General features: G+C 43.1%; 1 protein-coding gene and 2 long non-coding RNA genes across 5 annotated transcripts in view; 1 reads left to right on the top strand and 2 right to left on the bottom strand.

Annotated features, from left to right (window-relative positions):
• Positions 1–4476: 4476 nt before the first annotated feature.
• Positions 4477–18850, bottom strand: LOC142601973 (uncharacterized). Its single transcript, XR_012835534.1, has 3 exons — positions 18642–18850; positions 18068–18130; positions 4477–5500 (listed from the first exon to the last, which is right to left on the bottom strand). It is a non-coding gene; the product is annotated as an uncharacterized LOC142601973 (long non-coding RNA).
• Positions 15816–18061, bottom strand: LOC142601975 (uncharacterized). Its single transcript, XR_012835536.1, has 2 exons — positions 17791–18061; positions 15816–17496 (listed from the first exon to the last, which is right to left on the bottom strand). It is a non-coding gene; the product is annotated as an uncharacterized LOC142601975 (long non-coding RNA).
• Positions 18851–18963: 113 nt separating the features above from the next.
• Positions 18964–22930, top strand: part of PPP2R5E (protein phosphatase 2 regulatory subunit B'epsilon) — a 75296-nt gene continuing 71329 nt past the window's right edge. The window contains exons 1-2 of one of the 3 annotated variants that reach the window (XM_075753354.1): positions 18964–19601; positions 22440–22603. In XM_075753354.1, coding sequence (XP_075609469.1) covers positions 22447–22603 — 157 coding nt within the window. In that variant the 5' untranslated portion in view covers positions 18964–19601; positions 22440–22446. The remainder of the gene's footprint in view (positions 19602–22439; positions 22604–22930) is intronic. The other 2 variants (XM_075753355.1, XM_075753356.1) reach the window with 2 other exon arrangements.

Genomic DNA, 22930 nt, shown 5'->3' with positions numbered 1-22930 from the left:
GGAGGAGCTTGGGATCGCTTGTGAATGTGTTCAGCTATCAGAAAGGTTTTAATATGGTTGATATTAAAGCAACTGTGGAATAGTCTAAATATATACTTGGAATAATAAACTATTGCTAATCTTCTGAAAGAAAATGGTGGTCTGTCATTCAAAGATGATTTTTCCCAGATAGATATTAGACAGGATTTAAGCTTTCCCCCCCCCATTATCTCCAGTATAACTAAAAGAAACCAGGTCATTTTAAAGGTATGTTACATAGTTATTCTCATGGAGTGAAATTAAAACTTCTAAACTTCAGAGCCCAAGCAGAATTAAGATTTCTAACACTGCAGCTTTTTTATATATGCAACGTACATTCTGTTCCGTCAAGATGGTTTCATTATTATACATCTCATGAGCAGAATGGTCTTGAAAACTGTTATCTATATTGAATCAGCTTTTAGAGCATGATACAGAATAGCATTTATCTTTAGCTCCCCTAAGAAACTCTTCGCTGAGTGCCACTGGCTGCTTTCTGCGTTCCTGCCTGCTCTTCCTTGGCTGTGGCTGGAGGCACCAGCGCGGCCGAGGTGCCCTGTGCAGATACGCAGCTCCGTACGTGGTGCTCTACGGACAAACACTGACTTGTCCTGCCAGAAAGCTTATCGCCTGTGTGTGTCAAACGGGGAGTGGATGTTGTATTTTTCATTTTACAGACAGGGAAATTGAGGCAAAAAGGTCCCCCCTTGCACGTAAGAAATCTGTGCCAGAATGGGATCGGAGCCGAGGGCTCCTGCCCCACACGAGGCTGCCGCTGCTTTGGCCTCTTCTGGAGTTTATAAAGTTACCAGCAGAGGTAATTTATTTTGTTAATTTAATGCCTTGGAGCCGCTGTTGAAGTCTAGAACCCCAGAGGACAGAGAGACAAGGAGCACGCAGCCGACATACCGGAGGGAATAAACCACACGTGAAGAGAAACGGAAGGGTAAAGAGAGGAGATGAGCCAAGTCACAGTCGTAAACCCAGAACCCCCCCAGCCTTTCCCCAGCTTTGTACCAATTTTTGCCAAGCTTTTGCGGACTTTGGTGGCAGGGAGGGGAATGTGCATGTGGCTTTAAAGGATTCTTCAAAGAGAACAAAGCCATGGGTTTGTGGTTGCTTCCCGAGAGCTCCTGGGGAGAGCAAGGGGTGGCAGTGGCAGGGAGAGCAGGAAAATGTTCATTTGAAAGTCGGACGAAGAGGTGACTCCCACTAGATGTGTATCAGTGAGGCAGAAGGAAGACTGGTGTAACCTGTGCGGCCTGTCGTGTGCTCCATCAAGGCTAAACTGCAAAGCCGGGGGCTTCTGCGGGGATGGCATGGCGACACCCGAGTCCTATTTTCCTAAAGCAGAAAGGCTCAGGGAGATTGCACGGCTCCAAAACGTGCTGGAGAGGTAGCCGTGCCTCTGTTGGGTGAGACTGCGGTGCTGCAAGTGACTGACGGATAACGATGCACCTTCAAAGGACCCAGTGGGGAACTGCTCGGTTCAAAGTCAAGATAATCGTGAACAAGATGTGCAAGAGGAGCAGCAGCGTGGTGGGTGGCAGCCAGTGTTGAAGGCAGCAGGAGTGAGGAGGAGGAAGCGATGCTGCTGGGGAATCGGCTAAGATGTCACCCACGGTATGTTATGATGATGCCCTGCAATGTGATCTCTGTTTACATTTTAATAGAACCATTTAGCAAACGGAGTGGCAGGATTCCTGCCAGCTCTTGTTCAACCAACTTTGTTTTCCTTGCTAACGAGCACTAGCGGAAGGCAAGCACGGACAAGCAACTGCTGGTGCCAGTCGGATAGGCAGCTGTGCCGCGGCACGGGGGAAGCGGGGCTGAAGTTTGGGCTTAGCTCAGCTGCTCTCCCTGGGCGAGGCTTGCTGCCAAGCTCTGCCCTCAGACCTCCTCACGCTTTGCACCTGCACGCACGTGTCACGTTACCGGAGCACAAACTGTCCCAGTAAAGCGTCGCAGAGCTCGTCCTGCTTTCCCTCCCGCTGCCCGGCCGCCCACCTCCCGGGCCACGTCGCAAATGTCACGAGTCGCCCGTTTTGCACGGTTCAGTGCCTTACATTTGGGGAACCCCAAAGCGGGATCTGCTTGATGGAAACTCAAGGCAGGTCGGCAGACACGGCAGTGCCCGCGTGACTGCCGCACAGCTTCGTTAGCCGGCTAAGAATTGCCAACTGCAGAGCGTGGCTCAACAGCAAGTGGTTCGGGTTGAGCGCGAGAGGCAGAAACCTGTTCAAGTCTGAGTGTCGGTAGAGAGAAAAGTCCAGGCTGTGATCCTAAGTAGCCCTGAGATAAAGTTGAATGGAGGCTCCTTACCATGGTTGAAGCTGCAGCCGTCTTGTTGGGGGTTTATTTCTGCGCTTTTGTCCTTGAAGAGCCAGACGGAGAGCCCTCGCAGCGAGGCCGAGGCATGGATACGAAGGAGATGGCGTGAACTGAGACCACGGGGCACACGGAGGCTGTTGCCTTCTGAGCTCCGCTGTAGTGACTTTGCTGTGCCTGCTGCGTTCCTCCGTGGATCTTATCAATAGCGGTGGCTCTTCATACCACACATGCTTGGGATAACAGCGTGAGGGGTGGGCAGGAGCCAGGGCGCTGCTCGGCTGCCATTGTAGGTTGGGTAAGAAGAGATGATAAACCAAATTTGTTTCCTTTCACTTAATTTTGACAAATCCATGGAGCTCTCTATGGGTCTGTTTGGTTGCTAACAGTTTAGTATCACATTTAATGCACTAAAGGTGCTGGCAATCCCTTTAAAATCTTTCTTAGAAACCGGGGCACATCTTAAGTAGCTGTGATCATTCATGGCCTCCATCACAGGAAGGTTGAAGATGATTTTTAGCACACATTTAGGCTTTCCCCAAGAACTGGAAAATGCTTTGAAACATAAGAAACAAAACCTAAAACCTTCCGAAAAAAATTTAACTTGGAAGCAAAATTGCATATCACATCTTGAATAACGTGTGGGAGGAAAGCTCCTCACACCACCGCAGACCTCACCTCTGGAGATGCTCTCAGGTGGAGCAAGGGCAGCTCTTGCCCTTTCAGAAAATTCTACAAATCCCCTGGTGTAACGCTGCCTCTGAACACTTTGTCATATTTATACTACAGTTATTTATTATAATGCTTTGTCATAAAATTATAGTCTGGGGTGTTTGGGGTGTACCAGCAGACAAGTTGGCTGCCAGCGCAATTCCAAGGGCTTCAGTCACCATCATCCGTACAAGGATTGCACGGGGCCCCTTGCCGAGGCGACTGGCAGGTGATGGTTACTGCACCACCTGCACCATGAACCTGCTTCAGACTGCGCTTACTGAAATGGATCCCCTTAGTCCTGGGCTGCTGGAAATGAAATAATGAGTTTTTCCAGAAATAAAGTGAGGTTGGTCAAGCTGGCAGCTCTCACAGTGAGGCACAAATGCTTTTGACTCAACAACCCCCCCCCCCAACACCAGCTCACTGTGAAAATTATACTCTCATTTTGAGGGTGCTTTTGGTGTTCTGCAAGTGGAGTAGGGGTACCAGTGGCTGGATTTTACACTTCCAGACGATGTAAAAGAAACTCTCCTAATGTGTTTTTCATCTGGGACCAAGAATTTCCCAATTTCTCCTGTCCTTAGTTAACTTCGCCTGACCCAGATCTCAACTTAGCTCCCTAAGACAAGTTCTTCATGAATTTCAACATTGTCTAAATGTTTAGAGTAAAAATTTGTATTTCAATGTTTTCCATGATGGTTGTCTCACCCTTGTTTCATTCCTATTGAAGTTTTTGCATTTGTTGCTTTCTCCATAAGGAAACAAAGAGTAAGTGCCAATATCATTACATACCTGCAAGCTGTAAATCCTTAGTTGGCTTGAAATGTGCACATAGCAACACAGCCTGCATTAGTAACATAGATGACAGACTGAACTCTACAAATAATTGTCATTTCCCTGACATGTACTGTATAAAATACAGCTTGGGTACCACTGAAATCTACTTACATATGAAAAATGCTCAGCGTTAAATGCATAACCCTCAGATTTCAGGGATGTTTCAGATTTCTTTTGGAACAGAGGCTTCTGTCAATACATTAGAATTAATGGTAAAATTAATTAACAGCAAAAATATAAGTATCTAATCCTACAGCACGTTTGTGAGAACTGCTGAATTCAGGGCTGGTGGGATGACTGCACTGAGTGGAAGTCCTAAACTCATCAATATTTCCCTTGCAGAAGTCATAACGTAGAGAAAAAAAACCAAGCGACCTCCCCTCCCCTGCAGCATGTTGCGGTTTACACGTGTATATTATAGAATTCAGCCTTTGCAGAATTATTTCCCATATAACATTGAAATGATAGGAAGCCTACAGTCTCTCTGCAGCGCGTGTGAGGGTAGGCCATCCCTCCCTGAAGAGCCCGCGAGCACTGCAGACTCTGCTCTTCCGTTAATGACTGCGTATCGGAATAAAGTTTGGTAATAACAAGCTTTTATTACAGTAATCAACGCATGACAGGATGAATGCCTGGGAGCTGAAACTGGACATCATTCAAATTAAAAATAAAGTACATTAAAAATAAGGTGCATTATAATGGCGGAGGTCAAAATTAACCATTCCAGCAACTTACCTACACCCGTGCAAGACCATGGCACTGGAAATACTAAAATTATGATTGGATTTTCTTTACAAGAAATGACGGCTACTCATTTAATACAGCATCTGTTTGAACACTGAGAAGTATTTTCTGTTTTTCTCCTCAAATTCATTTCACTGACAAAATGCAGGAGAACAGATCTTTTAACTCTTTAGCCAGGAGTATTAACTTTCATTGAATTCTTCTCCCTTCTCTTCCCCCCAGTTACGGAATTGTCACTCTTGTTAATTCAGTTTAATAATTCTCTTAAAGGCGTCATGCCCTCAGCACTTCCATAAATTCTCAGCTTTCCTTAATTTCAAAGATTAAATGTTTGAACTTCAAATTCCAACACTTAAAAAGACAAAACCATCTCCTTAAATCACCTTTCTAAACCTGGCTCTGAAGAGACACTTGAGCCATCAGCAACACTGGATTGTTTCAGGACTGCGTGGATATGGTCCATGCTGCAGGTGCAGCTCTGCAAGCGAAGAGTCATGATTGTTTAGCACCTTTGTCTTTTAGTTTCTGAGTACTTTTCATCATAAAACTACCGACCAGAACTCCTCTGCACAAAGGAAGGAGCCAACGGAGCGAGTAGCTTTTGCAGCCAGTTCCCCGGTCACTCGGTTGCCTTGATAGCAGCATGTCGTGAAAGCATTAGCAGCTTTGAGCGGATGCTGGAGGGATTTGGTGAGTACCAAAAGAGTAACCTGTGTAAAGAGGTAGTGGAGCAACTACCAAAACCATTGCTGAGGAAGATGCCATAACTGCTAGTGAAGAATCTCCCCATGTAGGACAGTGTCACCCTAAGCAAGAAAACCCCCGGTTTCACCTTCCAGAGCAGAACCAGGTGCTCCACCTGCAGAAAGAAGAAACATTATTTCAGCAACTGCTCCAGAGACATCTTAACATTACTGCCTTCTGCTGTTCATTGCCATGCTGGGAGAGGGACAGCACTTGCTGGGCTCGGTAAGGAACTGAAGGAAAGGTAACCCATCAGGTTTGGCTTTCAGAAGATACCCGTCTGTGCTCGTGGTGTATTTTTTCCATTTGTTTAGCTCAGCTGTATCATTTTCTTATCAATTTTCAGGAAAAGCTTCCAAAGCTGCAGTAACTTTGTGCATCCTGGGACATGGGGAGGAACAGAAGCTAGTAAAGGACAGTGTAGGGGACAGTTCTTTCCTCCTTAGAATGATGCATAAATACACTGAAGGGTTTTAACTTGTTACACAGAGGAGAGCAGCAGGAACAAAGATATATTTAAATACATACTTAAATATATTTTGTAACAATATTTAAAAGGTGTTAAAGAACAACAAAGTTATGGGAGAAAATGATCCTGAGAAAGAAAGAGAAAAGAAATAAGCAGGTCACAGGAAGAGGAGAACTAGGAGATGAGAGGAACTTGCCTGCTAAATCATGTATCGTGCAGAGCAGGCCTCGAGCGGTGTGTTTTTACACGTATGTTTGACTATAGTGTTTTTGACCCCAATTCCTCATAAATTAAGAGCTGCAAAGAAATAGTTCTGGCTAAGCTAAAAAAGAATGGAGGAGCGGGTGGTATTTCTAGAGGAGAGGTATTTTTCAGTTTCTGGGAAGGCTTGAGAATTCTGCTCGCAACACTATTGGCCCCGGTTCCTTTCTCTTGTTTATATTTTGAATTTTCAAGTCACATACTGAATTATGCCAAGTGACAGAAGGGAAAATGTCTGTGTGGAGCAGAGTCGTGCTCCCACAGGGAATTGGCTTCCTTGGCATATCAGTGTTTTCAGGCACTAGTGACCCTCTGAGTAAGAAATGGAAAGAAGAATGATGAGCCAGATTTTCAGACAGGCACGCACAATTACACACATCCGAATGTCCCTTATTTGTGCTCATAAGGAGTTATTTGTATTTCTCCCCCGAACAGTTTGAGCCTACTGTAACCTTTAATAGCCACACAGGTTGCTGCCCACTTCAAGGGTTTGATGAGCCTGACCTTGCTTTCATCCTTTCTAGCAGCGACGCAGCCCCTGACTGGGTAGAATAGATTTTGGCCAGCTGCAAGGCATGCAGTCGTTACAAGTTAATAGGGGAAAATATGACCTAGGTGTAGGATATACAAATAACGCAGGATCTATGTATGCGTGTGGAGCAAGGTGAGAGGTTGAGTTTGTTTACTAAAGGCTTCTGGCAGCACATGTTTAAGGCTGTGATTATGATCAGTATTTTCATATGAAGCTTCTCTCCCACTTAAAATTTGCAAGGCTGTACACATGGCCCATCGCTTCTTAATATAGCAAACATCAGCAGAAATTATATGTGCTCTCATGGCTTGGCTTACACTTGAATCCAGCTTTCTGGGTGAGGAATAACTGATTTTGATGCCTCATGTGACCACTCATATAATTCATGACGTTTTTACTCAAGCACCCTTGTGCCAGAACCATAATTTTTTTATACAGGTGGAAAAAATAATCTGGTTTTGTAGTACATAGGTTTCTGGTATTGTCCAGCTTCCCAGACGAGAAAGGAAGTCTCCATGGATAAACATGTGCCTTTTACTGTAGTAGGGGAAATGGTTCGGGGATGCTTTTGTTGAAAAAGCAGGTTTGAAAAACTCAGTGGAAAAGCCAAAGAGGTGAGGTGGTGGTAAAACATTGGGCGGGGAAAAAAAAAAAAAAAAGGCAAGAAGTAGTTACAATGGTGTGGTTCATAGTTTATTTAAAAAAAACCTGTTGGGGGTCAGTAGGAGCAGCCCTAAAATCCTTCTGGATTAAAGAAAGAACCAAACAAGAACTGGAATATTGCAATTAGCAATATATATTAAATTATTGGCAGAGTTCAATGAATGCAGGTAGTCCACCAGTTTCAATGCCCATCTTTCTGTGGCCAGGATACATAATAAGATAAAGCAAATGGAAACTCCTCTCTACATAATGGAAAATGTTGATAGGTTGGTTTTTTTCTGTAATACTGATTTTTCTGAGCACAACCTTTTGTAAAAACCCCATCATCTCAAGAAACTCTTTGGCTCCGTACACCAGTCAATGACACTTAGTCCCATTAGTGGGGAAAACGGACATAACCACCTAGGGAGTCTCTCTTCAAGGAAACAGAAGCAGTTGTTGGAAGACAGGCTGAACAGAGTCTCATGTCCTGCTCAAACTAATTAGAGATTTTGACCAACAGTGTATTCTGTTTAACCACAGAAAAACTACTCCAAAAGAATGTTCCCATTATGGGGAGTTACACAAAAAGTATCCTCGTTGTGACCAGAATGCTGGTGAGAGATCTGCAAAATCTCTGGTTTCACAGTTCTTGCCTCCTGGGTCACTCTGAAATAACTAAATAGTGAATTGAAGGGCACGATGGCTAATGATAAAGTGATAGAGTGCAATGGACATGGTACAAAATATCTTAAAATATGATGAAAATGGGCTTAGCAATAGTTAGTTTGTTAAAAAACCACAAACGACCAATAAATTGTAAAGGAAATTAGAATGTAAATAACTTTGATTGAGAAATAATAAAGATGGGTATTGGAGTGTGACCAGTCTACTTAAGGAAAATGTGCATTCGAGAGCCACTGGGAGCTTTCTGTGACAGAAGAGAATATCCCATGATAAATGTCTATTGTGTATTAGGTTTTCATGAATCAGAGAGGTTCTGGCTGATGAAGGTACACAAGGATAGCTAATGTTAGATTAGCTTGCACTCAGCTATTTTGGTAAATAGTATATTTGGAGGAGAAACATCAGACGTTTTGTAATTCTTCAGAATTACTTCCTAAACAAATGGCATAATTTTTAGGGCCTGCAAATTCAACAGATGTGTAGCCCATTGAAGATCACCCATGCAAAAAAGTTAGTACCTAAGTTCTAGAAGAACACAAGGTGGTCTTTCTAAAGCTTTTTCCTTTGATGCTTAATACTCTAACATGCAATGGAAAGTGGGCACAAGTAGCTGAGAATGAGCCTTTTATTCAGTGGAGAAGAGTTTTAAACAAAAAAAGATGAAGCCCACTCCCAAACTGCCTTCCCGCCAGGACAAAACAGACTCAACATTGTTTTTAAGACTTCATAGGCACTGCTTGTCAGGACTTGCAGCCAAAGCAGCTCCCTTGTTGCTTCTTTTTAGGAAAAAGCTGAGATGGGAATGGGTCCCTGAATACACGCATGAGCAGGGTCAAGTCTCAAGCTGGCATCGCTGCTAATTCACCCCGGCATCGAAGTGCCCTTGATTCCAGAGACGGGGTTAAGGACAGACAACAGCAGTGTTGTGCTGCTGCAGGGAAATTGGGCTAAGACATACGGCTATGGCATGTGTCTCCTGAATGTTAGCTGAGGTAGAGAAAACATACACCATTTCCTGCAGATTCTGACAGTACCCTGAGCAGGGACTGGCTCTGAACATTAAGGTGAAATCCAGTCATTCTAAGAAATACCATTTATCTCCAAAAAATACTTATTCTCGGGGAAAAAAATTAACACACAACGGTTCTAACAAACAGAAGTATTGCACAAAGGACCTTTAAGGACCTACACATGGAAGATGTTACAAGTCCTTCTGCAACTTCAGATGATCAGCAATACAAGGTATGCCCCACTGCACATCCAGTCCAAAAAGCAAGAGGGTCTGCGCTATCAAGAGTCACCATGTAGGACTGATTTGGGCTAAAATGCTTTGTGGCTAGATCAATGTTCCCACCTGCAAGAAGTATATTGGGTTTGGATTCCAGAAATAAGTCTGTTGCATGGGAAATGTGAGCCATCTTATTCAGCAGAGTTTGTAAAAGTAGCAGCCATCTGTTGGGGTTTATAGAAGGCTGCGAAACACAGGATGTTTACTTTTATTCAGATGTGCAGGGGATATGCCTTGTATGAGCAGATTTGTTACAATACTAATAAAACAACTGGGACATTAAGCTCAAGGGAAAAGCTTGTTTTATGTAGTAAAATTGAACTTGAGCATGGTAGAACGCATTACAGATACATATGCACACACACATATACATAATCATTTAAGTAAAGATCAGCAGAAAACAGGCCAGACAGAAATTCGGAACAACTACAGCGCTAACTTTGAGACTAAATTGATTGTGTTCTGAGGTGCTTTATGGAAACCACTCCCAAAGGAAATAATCTACATAAGGTAAGATAAGAAAGGGTCCAGTTTCAAAATAAACCTACATGGCAAAATTATCAGCTGAGATTAATTTAGTTAAACGCTCCAAAAGGGGATTTGGCATTACTGACTAAACTGAAACAGGGATGTGTATAGCGTGACTCCAAGACCTCTGAAGATGAGACAGAGGCATTCCCTTATCATTGACTGTGATCTCCAGGACCACGTAAGACACTTGAGAGGGAACAGGGCTCAGGTGTCTTTGACTACAGGAAAATGTCATCCACAACGTGAACAACTTCATGCTGCTGCGAATGTTAACCACCAAAGGGGAAAAATTCCCATGAGAGTTAGTTCAGAGGTAGCAAGCAGAATTCTGCAAATGCTACGAGAACGAATCCAAGAAGTAACCAAAGATGCAGATGGAGACGCTGGCAAACAGCATTAGCAACAGCTAAGGTTGTTTTTGCCAACAAAGGAAAAAGTTAAGTATAGTAAATCAAATAAAATTAAACATGTAGCAGCAATAGATGCCCTACTTTTTTCTGCAAATGTCTTTTACCTTTTTTTTTCCCAGGAGGTAATGAGTATTTTTGTAAATCTCAGTTGAAAGCAGACTACCTTACTTGTATTTCATTCTAATGGCTTGAATAAGCAGATAACATTTCAGATGGCAAATATTTTTGCAACTAAAATAAAGAATTCTGCATAGATGGCATTCTGGTTGAAATATCCTGTAGATGATCACCAGCAGGACCAACACGAGATGGTGATTTTCTTGAAGAAACGATCTGAATGGGATGATAGGCAACGGTACCGTATGAAAGCTTTGGCATGTGCATTTGTTATAATTCTGTCATTTTGTTAAACGCAAAGCAGTGAATTGTAGCGGAGAACAGGAGGCAAGTTAAATTGCTCACATATATGGATCAAAACAGTTTGCTAAGTGCAATGCTACCAGGAATTATGAAAAAAATCTCTAAAGCATATTCACTGCTGTGTATTAGATGGTAGTGTGTAATGTCCTATACCACCCCAAAGAAAAAAGCTGGCTCACATTGGGAAAAGGCCTGAGGTGGGTTTCAGTGGGTGTGGGATTACATTTGATGGGATCAGAACAGTTTGAATGTCAAGGAATGAAATTTTGGACCAAAACCAGTGTACTTTGGAAGAAAGTTTGGTAATTCAGAAAGGATGTTTTATGTAGAAGATGGAGAAAATTAATTTTCATGTTTTCCAGGATGTGGCTTACATAATATTTTAAGATTCTACATGAAGCTGCAGTGAGTTTTCAAGAAAGGAACCTAAGATCATAGTATGAATTTGTCCTAGGTATAAATCTGTAAAAAGAAAAAAAATTAAAAATCACATTTTAAAATTGTACTCAAGCAGGCACTGAACAGTATTGCCCAGGAGTGTCTCACACTCAAACTACAAGATGGTGATAAAATTTCAAGAACTAAGCTCTACAAAGATTACAGGACTAAACCAATTGTCCCAACAGCCCATCATTAAAACCCAGTAACTGCATGACATGAGAATTATTCCAAAAGAAACTTGCTGGGAAAAGCTTGTTTAAGGGCTCTGGTTAGCCATTTGTGTACTAAAAGCTATTCAATATTAGAATTTCATTGTCTAGTGCATTTTTGATGGACTTCTTTAATACATGAAGTACAAATGCACACGTATAGAATTACAGTTAGAGATGAATCTGCTTAGAGGCAGGAACTCACCTAGATAGACACATACTAGAACTAAACATGACTCAGAAGTGCACAATTCCGTTAAATATTTATTTATTCAAGATGAGCGAACAGTCTATGTGATCTGATTATTTTTTATCTGTACTTGAGCTGAAATGGCTCAAGTGGGAGCCACAATTTCTTTGAATATACTAAATATAGTGGAAGATGAATTTTCCAGAGGTGTCTGCTGGTGCTGCTTGATGCCTTAGCAAATCATGGTTTTAACTCCTCCTTGCATCTTCTTAAGAAGGAAAATCTCAACTCTATTTTTGATCTTCTCTCATTCAGGTCTCAGCTATTGATTCTTGCTATAAATTCTTCCGGGACCCACCTGACACTGGATAATGTTGAATATTCTCTAAGTTTGGGGACTGGATAGCACGTCAAAGCAGCCACTCGATAATGACAATATGCCAAATTTTATCGTAACAAATCACAGATTTTATATTGGCTCAAATGCTTCTGTATTTACTGAGTTATCTTAACCTAAATCTGGTGTCTAGACTTCTCTATAGAACAGATTTTTAAAGTTGATAGTGGTGCATTTTTATTTAGTGGCAAATAAGGTTCTAAACTCATTATTGTGTTGTATACGTAATGTATGTTGCAATTACGGTAGCCTGTAAAAGTACAAGGACAATTTAATCTCCTTGGTGCCCTTGGGAATCTGGGTTTTAAAATTTTGTTTTATTTGAACCTGTTCATACCTTTCCTGTTCTATAACAGGACATGAAAGCTTGTAATATTCCACCTTGCCAGATAACACAAAAACAAATAATATGAAGCAGTTTTGAAAAGTAAATCACTCATTCACCCATCTCCATTCCATCAAAGATCTTGACAGACCTCTATCAAATTCAGCCTGGAGGTTTTTTTCATATGAGCTCAAGATCCCCAGTGTATTAATCCTCTCCTTGTGCCGGAATGGTACCAAGCCATCTTATTTCTTGGCTTTCTCTATATTCTCTTTTCAAAATACAGTCTATACCAAATTACAGTGTTAAAGATAAGGAAGGATGCATGATGGATTTGTACAATGGTATAATGATGTTTCTTGCTTTATTCATTATTCCTTTCCTAACCATAGCACTTCTGTTTCTTTTTGTCATCAAGTACTGGAGAGGCTTTAATGCCATTCCTTCTCAGTGTTTCCTAAAAATCAGTTCTATCAATGTGCTCCTTTAAAGTGAGACATTCTCATCTCTTCAACTAAGGTTTTAAACTTCCAGCACTTGCACAGTAGAACTCCACTTTTGTTCTTGTTCCAGTTATTTATTTTTATGTGGTCTGCTTAGTCAGGAGATTGTTTAGGTGCTACTTTTTGTCTAAATCTAATAAATTTCTGCCTTTTTCTAGGATCCATATCTTTTGGATTTCAACTCCAGTTCCTGTCTCATGTGAGGTCCTTTACTAGTCTTTCATAGGGTATCTGTAATTCCTGTACAGGTTCATGAAAAAACTAGAAGCCTCCTTATTCACAATTTTCTCAGTGGCAAAATTATCCTACTTGTTTAACCCTGACAGTGGGTCTGGGAAGATTTTAGAAAATGCTCTTAGAACCTTTCTTTTCCCGTCCTTCCTATTTCAGCAGTATTCATACAGATTCCTTTCCAGTGCTTCCCTACAGTAACATCTCCACTGCTGTGCCCGCCAGCCAGGGAACAGACAGCAGCGCTGCCTGCCTTGCGCCGTACTGCTTACGGCTAAGCCCAGCTTAGGGTGGATGCAGAGGGGACTACTTTGTTTTACTCAGTGTGAGGGCACTCCTGCTCATGCAGCAGACTCCCAGGAGGATTTGTGTTTGGACCTGTGACTAACACTCAGCCACTTCTTTCCAAGTAGCTTTGCTCCTGACATCTCTTAACAAGTTTTCAAAAGCTCTGCGGAAGTGCCCTCGGCACCTGTACAGCCCTTCCTCTGCCCAGCTTCATGCTGCAAGCTTTGGAGTCCACTAGGACTTATATTTTAAACTTATTTAAGTGCTGTAAGACTGCTTCTGATGTTAAGCATTCCCTACAATGCTGAGCTGGGCTACAGACTATAGAATGCATTCCTTTTTGCCATAATTTGAAAACTTTAAAAAGTATCTATCTCATAGGTTAAAGCTGTACCATGAAATGAAGATAAAGCAAGGTGGAAACAATACAACATGAATACTTGCTGCTTCTCTTTTATAACAAAGAACACAAGATGTCTTTTTCTCAGCCTACTCCATCCTCAGGGTCTCTGTACTTGGGGAAAATCTCAAGTGTTTATCAACTGCTGCTATAACCACGAGAGAGCCACGAAGCTTGGGGGGAGCTGGTAAGTACTTCACTGGAGATGTGGGAAGTGCCATGAGAGCAGCAGTTCATACACTTAAAGCACTGCTGGACACCTTAACCACCCCCTAGTATTTTACCCATTTTATTTGTTTGTTTTGGGGTGTGATGATGTAGGAAGCTGGGCCACAGTAGAGGGGGCTCATCTGAAGAGTATGGCTTTATACCGGGAGATCATAACAGCGTATAGACTGGCTCGTAACACGTTAAATGCACAGAGAACTGAACGAGGAGACTTGATCACAAAGCGAAGAAATGGAAGCAGACCTTGGGATTCAGACGTACCCCTGTGCACAGGGAACCACGTAACACACGGGCAGGTGTGCTGTTTCCCAGCCTAGTTTCAGGTGCCAGAGGCGGCCCTGTGGGCACCACCCCAGGAGAGACCCAGGGGGGAGCACTGGAACCTTCGGAGTCAGTTGGGGAGTGACAGTTGGAGAGAGGACGTTGGCTGAGAAACACACCGCAAAGCCCAAAGAAGGCAGAGGTAAACAGGCAGCAAAGGAAAGTTAGCAAAAAATTCAGAAAACTAGGCTTAACGGAGCGCCCAGGGCCTGAAGGCAAGTTAAAATGCTGGGGGAAGGGAATAAAATAAGAACAAAATGAATTGGGGAATGAGTGAAAGCAGCGTTGTACTAGGAGACAACAGCTAGCCAGCTGCAGAGGCGAGCAAGCTCCTACTTATCTTGCCATGTTGACTACAGAAACAGACGTCAAATGATGCAGTGTCTGTAAACAGAGAGGAAGAGTTAGTTCCCATTTGGGTAGTTGTGTCTATGACCCTAAAATCCTTACCCCACACACGCCTCAGGAATTCAGCTCCTGAGGGCACTGACAGCGTTATCGCATAGCTGATACAAGGAGGAGCAGCAGGCAGAAAGTCCACATAATAAGCACTTGCTTATTATTACAGAAACTTGGTACTGCAATTATAAATGTTGCCCAAAAGATGGACATACCGTTCCTTCCCAAAATGTGAAACATATGAATCAGAAGTCAACTGCAGGGTAAACAGACTAAATAGAATGTTTCCAGGTTATATGTGAATTTGATTCAAAACTAAACAAAAAATCTGATTGTGCTGTTTCAATCAAATTGATGGAGCAGGACAGTTACTTTGATGCAGTATTCCACTGTGTTCATTTTTGTTAAAAGATGTATCAGAAAAGCCTTGTTCACATGCTGATTTGCCTCTTCAAACAGCACGGCTGCTTCCTCCATAACACTTTCTCTTTCTGGTCTTTTTCCTGCTGGTCTGAATAATTAGTTCTCTGGGGAGACCAAGTCTTTTCTTGCTTACTAGTATTAGAACGGGGAATATCTGAACTAATCCCATGGTACCCCCCCATAATGCTCCTTTTGACATACGGGAGATCCTTTATGGAGCATTATGTGACCCTTACTGTAGACAAATTCACGTCAGATGCACTACGTGAAACATTTACAAGCTCCTGCTATATCCATTTATGTTTATCACTCAATGGAGCAGGACTTCCACAGTGGTATCTATGTAGCAATCCTGTTTGATAAGCTGCTATGTAAAGAGCAGAATGTCAATGTGGATGCGAGCTCTGTATTCCTGCCTGGGTGGCCATAACAGATGGTCTATAGTGGAACTTCAGTCACACACACACACACACACAAAAAAAAAAGAACGTCAAGCAGCACAAATCTGAGTCACTGGTACGAAAAGTCTGTTTTGGAGGACTCTTGACTGCTGTTCTGACTCTTCGGGTGCTAAAAAGGACAGTGCCTAACTGGTGAAGAGCTACCCTGAAAATTCCTTTTTAAGCTATTTTTAAAAATCCCTTTTGTAGGACAGTAAGGCAGTACAACTTTTAAAAAGGATAGGCTTGTCTTCTGCCTTTGATAGCAGTGGAGAAACACTGATCAAAAGAACTTACTGCTTGTAGATCTTCAGGAAGGGCTGCAGGTATTGAATGCATGCATGTTTTTATATATATGCCTACACACTTGTATGTGAGCTGTTGGTCCCGTGAACTTTATCTGATGACAGTTAATTTTTATTCTTGCAAACCGATAATATATATACTTGTACAAACACATATATAAATATATACAGATACACATCTATGTAAAACATCTGTAGTACTTACTTCTCCATCTCTGCTTGGGATTCACATAATCATTTTTAAAGTAGTATTTTTTACAAAATATAGACTAAACAGAGAATAAGAGAAGGACAACTAACAGTGCCTCTTTGAAATATTAGTAGTTTTACATTTGTATCTTATGTTGTGGTCTTAAATCTCCTTACAGATGGAGGCTTCACAGACCAAAGTAGAAAAAAGAAAGCAACCTGGAAATAAAAGGGAAGCCAACTTTGTAAACTCTGCTGGCCAAGTGATAAAGAAAAGGTAAGATTTCTGTTTAATCACTGATAAACCCTGTATTTTTCTGGAATTGTTACTACACACACACCACCTAATGTAAAACACATCAAAAAAATGCTTTACACAATCAAAATGGACCACACAGAACCACATGATGCATTTTTCACATAAGAAATAAACTAGCTGAATGCATTATTTACCAGCTTGTTCCACTATACTGAAGAACTAATTCTATAGCTATTATAGAGAGGCAGAATGAAAAGTAAAAAAACTCTGTGTGTACAGGATAGTGGACTTGGACAGCAGTCTTGATTTTTATTCCTCCCGAGGCAGTTATTTTAACAAATACCCACATCAGATGCTTCAGTTTTAGACTTTTAGTGTTTTACAAAGATGGATTTAATTTCATACTGGGAAGACCAAAGTACAACCATGTAAAATGAGATAATCAACTTCACCTAAAAAGCCAGTCTAGCCATCCGACTGCTAGAACTTCCCTTTTGCAGTGTATGCTTTCAATAATTTCATGAGTTGCTCATTGCACTGTTCAGTCCACATCAAAAGCAGCACACAGGACAGTGAATAAATCTGAGAATTAAAGTACGTCACTGACAAACACGATTAACAGCACTAAGCACATAAAACAAAACATGCATCTGCAGGTTCTGTCCCTCATTGATGGAGGCAACAGTAAGTTACACTGGTTTTGCCAAATTTTACCTTATACTGGTATTAAAAAACCCCTGACCTGCATTCTTTGTTATCAACCCTTGCTTGCATTTAGATTATTTTAGCTGATTTGGTTTAAGTTGGCTTAAGTGAATTTAAAAGTTTAAAGTATTTACAAATATGTACAAATCTTCTAAATTTAGAGTTACACAACCATTCTGTAACCGTGGCACAGTTCAATCTTAGTTAAGTTTTATTTTTAAATACAATTCTTCTGAGAAATGCAATCAATTTACAAAGGATGACAAATTCTACAGTTTTCTGACTTAAAATCATGTGGAATTCTATTTTAAAAGATGTCTTGACTGCTTGACTGTCCATCTGTCCATCAATAGAAACAAAGGGATAGCATTAGGGCTGTTGCAGTAAAGAATTTCTCAAGTGGCATTACTGTCTACTTGAGGGAGAAATAACTGGCTTGATAGGTCAGCAGAAATGGATGCAGGGGTAAAACAGGTCAGCAAAATTGTGAATAGATCATACTGACTCAAAAGTATTTGCATTGGCACGTGTAAAGAGGAACGTAGTCTGTCACAGGCACAACAGTAGATGCTGGTGTTGTTGAGGCCTTAATTGTAGTACTGTGTTGAGTCTTGGATGCTGCAGTTCAAAAAAGATGTGAATAATTTTGAGACAACACAGGGAGAAGAAATAAGCATCTTGAGAAGTTTAAGACTGTGACACACAAGGAAGGATTGAAATGAAGTGGAATTGCCTAGTCTATAGGTAAAAAAAAAAAAAAAGGAGATATATTTCTTAAGATATGCAAGACACATGTTGAAAGACAAGAGACAAAATTGTTCGTGTCCACTACAGTTACATTTGAGTAGCTATAAGCTTTTATTTTAACTACTGTTCCAGGTTCCTCAGTGTGAGCTAGACCAGGGAACTTACCTGGCTGAAAATTAGCAGTGTTGAAAGTAGTTTCACAACAGCTTAAATCACTGTAAATTGAGTCTGCCACAGTCCCACCTCCTCTGTTATGCCAACATTGGTACTCACACTGAGTCAAGAACCTGAGCACGACAAAAACTAGGCATCCTTTATAGAATTAGTAATGTTCAGAGGGTTCAGACACTACCTGCACAAATGGTGGGGACATGACTGACCCATCAAAGCAACCAGCTCTCAAATTGCCCTTGAGCTCATTTCCTTAAAAAAATTACTGTACCTCAGAGGGTTTTGGTCATACCAACACAGGAGGGCTGCTGCTCATATAAATCCAATTTTTTTCCTGCCAGAAATACAGGGGAAACAATGGATAGTATTTTCAAACATAATAGTCATATTAACACCATTAGCTGTATTTTTGGGGAAAAAAACCCAAACACTACCAAACACCAAGACATCAGGTAAATAAATTAAAACAAAATTGATGTTATTTAACAATAGTATCTACAAGCACATATTGTGCTGGCTGCTATACATGCAAACACATTTAAAATAATAATAATTTTAAAAAAGCAGTATGATTCAGACAGCAATCATAGACTGGCTAAAGAAACCCAAGGAAAGGGGGGCAGAAACCCTGTCGCCGAGAAGCCAATGCAACGCTTCCCGCCTCTCGTTACGGAGCAAAACAGGGAAACCGCGGGCCGTGCCTGAAGCGGTTCGGTCCCTCCGGCAGCCCCGCGGCCTCTCGCACAGCCAGGCCGGCCCCAGGGCCCCACGGCGGGAGGCCCCTCCCCGGGAAGGGTGCTCTAGGCCCCCTCGGAGGGCCCGGTACGGCGGGACGGGGACTTTACCTCAGCATCAGCAGGGTTTTACCTCAGCACTGCCGGGTTTTTTACCTCAACCGACGGGCCTCGCTCTGGCGGCGGCCGGCGCTCGTCCGCCTCTCCCCCTGCGACCCACAGAGGGACAAGAAGAGCGCTGGCGATGACGAGCCGCTCGCCGCCGCCGCCGCCGCCGCCGCCGCCACACCGCCCCGGCCGGCACCGCCTCCTCCCCCGGCAGCACTCCCCTTTCCCGACTGTCCCGGCGGCGGCGGCGGGCGCCAATGAGGCGGCGCGTCCCGGCGGCAGGCTCCAGTGGGCGGGCGCGGGGGGCGGGCCGCGGGCCGGGGGGCGGTGGCAGCAGGCTCGGTTGTGAGTGAGTGAGTGAGTGTGTGTGACTGAGTGCCATGGCCGGAGCCCGCTGAGAGTGACAATAGGAGCGAGCCGGAGCGCGACCCCGACGCCCACCGGGACCCCCCCTCTCACCTGAACCAGCCGCCGGCGGAAGAGGCCTTCCCTCCCCTCGCAGCACCGCCGCGCCGCCCGCCCGGCCTGCCCCCCCACCCCCCCTAGCCGCCCGCACCGCGCCCGCCGCTCCCCCTCGGCTCGGCCCGCACTCGGCTCCCCCCGCGCCCCCCCCCCCCCCCCGCCTCCTCAGGGCCCCTCCGCAGGGCTCCGCCGGGAATGTGAGTGAGGCAGCAGCCATCGCAGGCAGGGGGCCGCGCCGAGTGCATGGGACTGAGCGGAGCCCGAGCAGCCGCCCGCTCCTGAACCCGCCGCCAACGCCGCCCTGCGCTGGGGAGGCCGCCAACGCCGCCGAGGCCTACAGGCTCTTGCGCTGCCGCCGCCGCCGCCGCCGCGGCAGGGACCGAGCCCGGCGCGTACCATACTCGGGCCGCCGCCGCCAGCCATCGGCCGCGCTCCGCCAAGCCCGGCTCACGCCGCCGCCGCCTCCCTCCCGTCTCCGGCTTCTCAACCAGGAGGGTCAAGGTAACTCCATCCCTCCGTCCCTCCGCGCCGGCCCGCGGGGGAAGCGGCGAGGCGGCGGCGGTTGCGGGGAGGAGGCGCGGGCGGGCCGAGGTGGGGAGCGGGGGGGGCCGGGCGGCGGTGAGGAGGCGCGGGGGGCTGCGGGGAGGACATGTTCCAGCTGCGGTGCTCCGCGGCTCCCTTCTGGAAATGACAGCCGATAGCAGCAGGCGGGAGGCAGCTAATTACACCTCTGCTTCCCCGGGCGCGGAGCGAGCCTCTGGCTCCCTTCCCCGGTGATATCCGTCGGTATTTTCACGGCCACTCGGCTCTCCGTGCATTACACCCCCCTCCCCCCCGGGGACCAGCAGATCTGATGTGCGTGGCTTCGTATTTACCAAAATACTCCGGGAATAAAATAAGATCCCCTGCTGAAAGAAACGAGAAGCAGTGGCTGGGTTTGCAGCTTTCCCACTCGCACACAATAAATAATCACGGGCTTTTTTTTTTTTTTTTTTTTCCCCCCTTCTTCCACCCTGCTCGTTGAAACAGTGTGTTTCACTGTGATAGTGTATTCAGGGGAGCGAATGTTCATTTGGAGAGATGAAAAAAAGATCAGTGTTTACTGTAAGGTTGTTAGGCTGGATGTAGTCTTGTTGAATTAGAATTAGATTTTAATAATTTATAAAGCAGGTTAGGGAAACTGTTACTAAATTTACAGCAGAGAAGTGTTAGTAAAGCTTCTTGCTGACACAATGATCCTGCAGTTTAAGTGATCTACTTTAGTCCCTGTCCATTATTTTTTTTTTTTTTTGGTAATTTAATTTTGAGAGAGTGTGCAAACATTTCTGCAGAAATGGTTACACTTTAATGATGCACGTGATGAGGAGGTGAATCTTTTTGATGAGATGAAATAGGGCCAACCAGTTCAGGTTTTAAGAATGTATTTTTGCTGATATTTCCAGAATTTGGTTTATGTAACAGGTAACTTTGTATGTTTTTTGCTGGACTGTTGAAATCCTAGAAGTGGCTTGCTAAAGTGCAGGCCATTCTATTTCAGTTTATCTGACTTTTTTATTTATTAATATCGGCTGGGGCCTGAATGCCTTGGTGATGGTGGCATTTTTTTCCCCCCCCAGATGATAAACAAGACCAGTTTAAGGTACAGATTCATGCTGCTGATAGTACCTTATATTTAGAAAGCATAAGTTGGTAGTGAAAGATTACCTCAGGAGAGATCAAAAAGATGGAATAAGGTTTTTTCCATTATTGTAATGCCAGCTGCACAGTTCAGCTTCTGAGTGTTGCACATGCTTCCTCAAAGAAGCTATGGAGTTTATACTTCCATTTTTTTGATAGATTTAGCACATGTATATGTAATTTTGCATTACATAGTTCTTATTTTTCGGAACTTGTTTACGCTGTTGCAATAAATCATACTTTCTAAAGCTTTTCTTACAAAAGACAAACCCAAATAATGTCTGTTTTGATGGATTTAATAATTTATGAAGCATATGAGTAACCAAATATTTTAATAAAATAAGTACTCGAAAGTGTTCTCTATATTGTGGAATCAACTTCTTTTAGCATACGAGTCACTTTGGTAATTGAAGTCAACAGACATTGAGGATGAGTAATGCTTTCCAAGGACACGTTCTAAGACCCTGATCCTGCAAACGCTTATGCCGATGCTTAACTTTGCACGAGTGTGTAGCCTTACTGAAATCAACAGAGCTGCTCTTGTTAATGATCGTGTTATTAATGCAAATAGTTCTGTTGATTTCGGTGGCGGTGCACAGGCTGGTGAAGTTAACTGTACACAGAGCTGCTTGAAATATGTAGGCCTAAATTCCTCCTATCTCATTTCCCTTAAGTATTACTCATTTATTTCACCAAGATGTGATGAGCCTTTTTAACGGACAGGACAAGACTGGTAAATACAGTTGCTGGATGGATTAATTCACTGTTTAAATGTTTTCCTTTTGGTATTTCTTAGCAGTATGGAATCAGCTATAGCAGTACTACTAAGGCAAGTTTTGTAGGAAGATGCAATGCTTATTTCTTAGACCAGCTGATAGAGTTGGGAAACAAACAAAGTTTTGCTTGCAGAAACCTTTTTTGGCTCTCTGCCTCTCCCTGCAAACCTTGTCTGGCTTATGCCCTTAGAACAGTTATGGCTACCACACTGCTATTTGTACCAAAATGCCAGAAAGTGGAATAACTTTGTATACAGACACTCACAAGAAAAAAAGCTGAGTGTTTCTAAAATGGAGAATAAAGAAGTAATATGTAAAATTTGTCAGTGTCAGTGAAACTGTGAAGCATAGCAATGCTTTTTTCTTTACTTTCTTATATTTCTATAAAATTTTGTATGTAGATGTGGCAAATAAACTAAATTTTTCTTCTGTCCTATTTATTTTATCCTATGCATATTGATGACTTTAATGCAAAAAACCTATTTGTACCTTTTTGTGTACCCATTCTGTAGCAGAATGAGTTGAAATTACTTCGTCCCAAAGAATACGTAGTTTAAAGCTGCAATCCTGTGTCAAGTCTACAGGTGTATGAAGTTCTATTGATGTAATGATGTCAGCATTAGGTCTGAATTTTTCCTGTTGCAGGATTTTTGGCAAATGAGGGAGACAGGTAAAAAAGTGAGTGAGAAGAATTATTGCATTATTCCATGAAGTTTATTCCATACAATTTGTATGTATGTTGGTGGGTTAGCTCTCTTAACAGTCTGTCTGGGTGAGTTGTCAGCAAGAGAGTGATGCAGAAAGAGGAAGATTTTTGGAAAATTTAGGTTAATCTTTACCCATTTCATCCACTTGGAATATGTTTGTAACATGTGTTTTCCTTCAGTAGGGATATGTCCTCAGCACCAACTACTCCTCCATCAGTGGATAAAGTAGACGGATTTTCTCGGAAGTCCGTCAGAAAAGCCAGACAGAAGAGGTCACAAAGCTCCTCCCAGTTTAGGTCTCAGGGCAAGCCTATTGAGTTAACACCCCTGCCTCTGCTAAAAGGTAAGATCAAGAATGATTTTTAATAAATAGAACAGTTTTACTCTACAGCCAACTTCTAAACTCAAAGTATTCTATTGCCAGAAATTGCAGGGAAATTTTGCCAGCAATGAGAAATGTTTCATGCCAGTAATGTATGTATTTAAACTCTACAAAATATTTTATCTATGACTTGAGGGTGTGGTAATTGTTTGCAATACTTCTGAAAGTTTTAAATGCTAATGTTAACCTGTACCATGACTTGAATTTTCAAGGCACTCAGGCTATGTGTGAGTATTTTAGTTTGTGAATCCTCAACAGTCGACCTAAATGAACGATAATTTTCGTAAG

This window comes from Balearica regulorum, chromosome 5 (assembly GCF_011004875.1).
Source record: "Balearica regulorum gibbericeps isolate bBalReg1 chromosome 5, bBalReg1.pri, whole genome shotgun sequence".
NCBI lineage: Eukaryota > Metazoa > Chordata > Aves > Gruiformes > Gruidae > Balearica > Balearica regulorum.
This window is presented reverse-complemented; position numbering and strand designations above follow the sequence as displayed.